Source organism: Camelina sativa, chromosome 13 (assembly GCF_000633955.1).
Source record: "Camelina sativa cultivar DH55 chromosome 13, Cs, whole genome shotgun sequence".
Taxonomy (NCBI): Eukaryota; Viridiplantae; Streptophyta; class Magnoliopsida; order Brassicales; family Brassicaceae; genus Camelina; species Camelina sativa.
In genome coordinates this window covers 20,004,550-20,006,873 of record NC_025697.1, presented here as the reverse complement: position 1 = coordinate 20,006,873, position 2,324 = coordinate 20,004,550, and the positions used below count along the sequence as shown (strand labels likewise).

General features: G+C 35.2%; 1 protein-coding gene across 1 annotated transcript in view; it reads right to left on the bottom strand.

Annotated features, from left to right (window-relative positions):
• LOC104737226 (methylsterol monooxygenase 1-1) overlaps positions 1 to 1,791 on the bottom strand; it is a gene marked incomplete in the record, with an annotated part of 2,811 nt that extends 1,020 nt beyond the window's left edge. The window contains 4 exon segments of the mRNA XM_019235073.1: positions 88 to 120; positions 217 to 364; positions 854 to 1,176; positions 1,290 to 1,791. Of these exon segments, the coding sequence (XP_019090618.1) occupies positions 88 to 120; positions 217 to 364; positions 854 to 1,176; positions 1,290 to 1,625 (840 nt within the window).

Here is a 2,324-nt window from a genome sequence, read left to right as displayed (position 1 = left end):
ATAATAACATAAAAATCACGGTTAAATAGAATCATTTTAGAGGTCTTAGCAAAGGAACAAGTGACATCCATAGACAAGAGTTTTTACCTGCTCAAGAAGCTTCTTTTGGAATCGATAGCCCTGATCCAGGAAACAAATATTGAAATATATATATTCAGTCTGAATTGGTAGAAATCAATTAGTGAATTTTGATTAAAACTTTTGATGAACACTTACCTTGTCAGTTCCATATATGTAATCACAATAAGTGAAAACTGAAGCAAAGTTACTTTGGCTTTGTCCTCCAACGTAGTGATGATAATCGTGGTACTCAGCGCCACCATAGAAAGGAATGTACTTTGTTGGACTCCATGGAAAATCATATCTGCCATAGAACAAAGTGAAATATGTAAAGCTTTTAGTAACATCATCTTTTATGGTCAATCGAGATACATTTCCAAATTTCAAACAAGCAATCATTCTCACAGGAGTGTAAAGTAAAAAAAATAACAGAACACTAAGGGGGAGCCTAGTTCCCTCTTTGCCCTATTAGATGTTTTGTGTTACTCCTAAATTAGTTAGAGTAAAAATGAGCCTATCAATTGTTCATCAAAAGGTAGCTTAACCAGTTCCAAAAGCGAACCCCAATAGCTTCAAAAAAGCCTAAAAAGTAAACCTAATACCTAACTTAACCCCAGTTGTAAAAAGGTGAGCCACTATTGGATCTACACACACCTTGAGCTCTTAATATAATAATATAACATAGACTAACTAGTGTATAAATAATAAAGAAAAAGGCTATAATAAAACTGTAAAGCAAAAAGGAGTTGTTATTTTGATTCCTATCAAAACCACGCCTGCCTTTAGTCCTTACCCACTGTGAGTCTCAATAGCTTCAATTTGTCTTAAAGCAATCCACAACCAAAAAGTAATCATGTGACCAGGAGCAATAGCTGGTCCCAAAAACGTAGGGATACCAAGAAGCAACACTTCAGCCCAATGTGCATAAGGTGCAGCATACCCAATTGGAGCAGTGTACTCATGATGTACATGATGTATCTTTTCATATCCCCATTTACTATGAAAAAACCTATGCACCCAGTAGTTAGTGTAGTCTTCAATCAAAAAGTACACTCCTAACTGTGCCAACATCTCTGATATCGTTGGTAACGGTAGCCCAGATCGTACCTCAATCATCTGTTTCCACACATCAAAAACCCAAATCCAAATCAGATTTGAATCATTCCTTCGAATTAGGCAATGAGATACCAAAATTTGTCAAATCAAATGTGTTTGATTGTGAAATTAACCTGAATCGAAGGGTAAGAGGCGAGTTGTAAAGGACCAACGACGAGGATGAACATGGTCATGACGTCTTTGTAACATTTGAACATATCGGAGAAAGAGTAATTAACCTTAGGCTGGATCTTGTAACGATTGAACCAGCCGGAAGCGGATCGAGCCAATTCGACGAAGACGAGAGGGAGAGGGACGAGGGAGAAGACTACGAACAAGAACAATATGTTGTGGCAGTAGAGGTAGTAGTCTGATTTCGTGGCGGAGTAATCGAACCAGAGCGTTTCGAGACGAGTGAGGTTTCGTCCGAGTGCGACGGATGCTTCTTCGACTGTGGCGTAAGGAATCATGGTGGGTGAGTGAGAGTGTCTCTCTGTCAGGCGAGGATTTGGGTTACGACTTGGAGATCTGAAGATTTTAGGAGAGGCGAGGAGAGATCGAGAGAGAGGAGAAGAGAAGAGAGTGTTTTGTTTTTGTTTTTGTGTAAGCTGGCCGATGTTTTTGGACTCTCTGATGAAGAAGAAGACGTGGCTGCAGTGATCTGTATTTATATATAATTATTATTATTATTTAATAAAATGCCACATATTCTTCTAGTTAAACTATATATATATATATCTGTATGTGGACATATATAATTTTAACATTTTCTACCTTTTCTTTTTGTGCTAAATGTTATTTTTGCATTGAGAAGTTTAAAAAATATATTTTGTTGAATATTTTGCAAGTGCAAAATCTATACTACCAAATAGATTATTTTTCGGGTGTGATTTTCATAAATAATATTTAAAATAATATATATATATATATATATATATGTATATAACAAAATTATATTTTTAAATAGTAATACGCTATTTTTTAATAAGTTATTGTCTACTAGAACATCCGTAGGAAATAGTAAATTATTTGACTGTTTTTATTACCGTTTTTATTTTATGCAATTATGTTAGCAAATTTATCCTATTTTACTATGGTTAANTTGTAACATTTGAACATATCGGAGAAAGAGTAATTAACCTTAGGCTGGATCTTGTAACGATTGAACC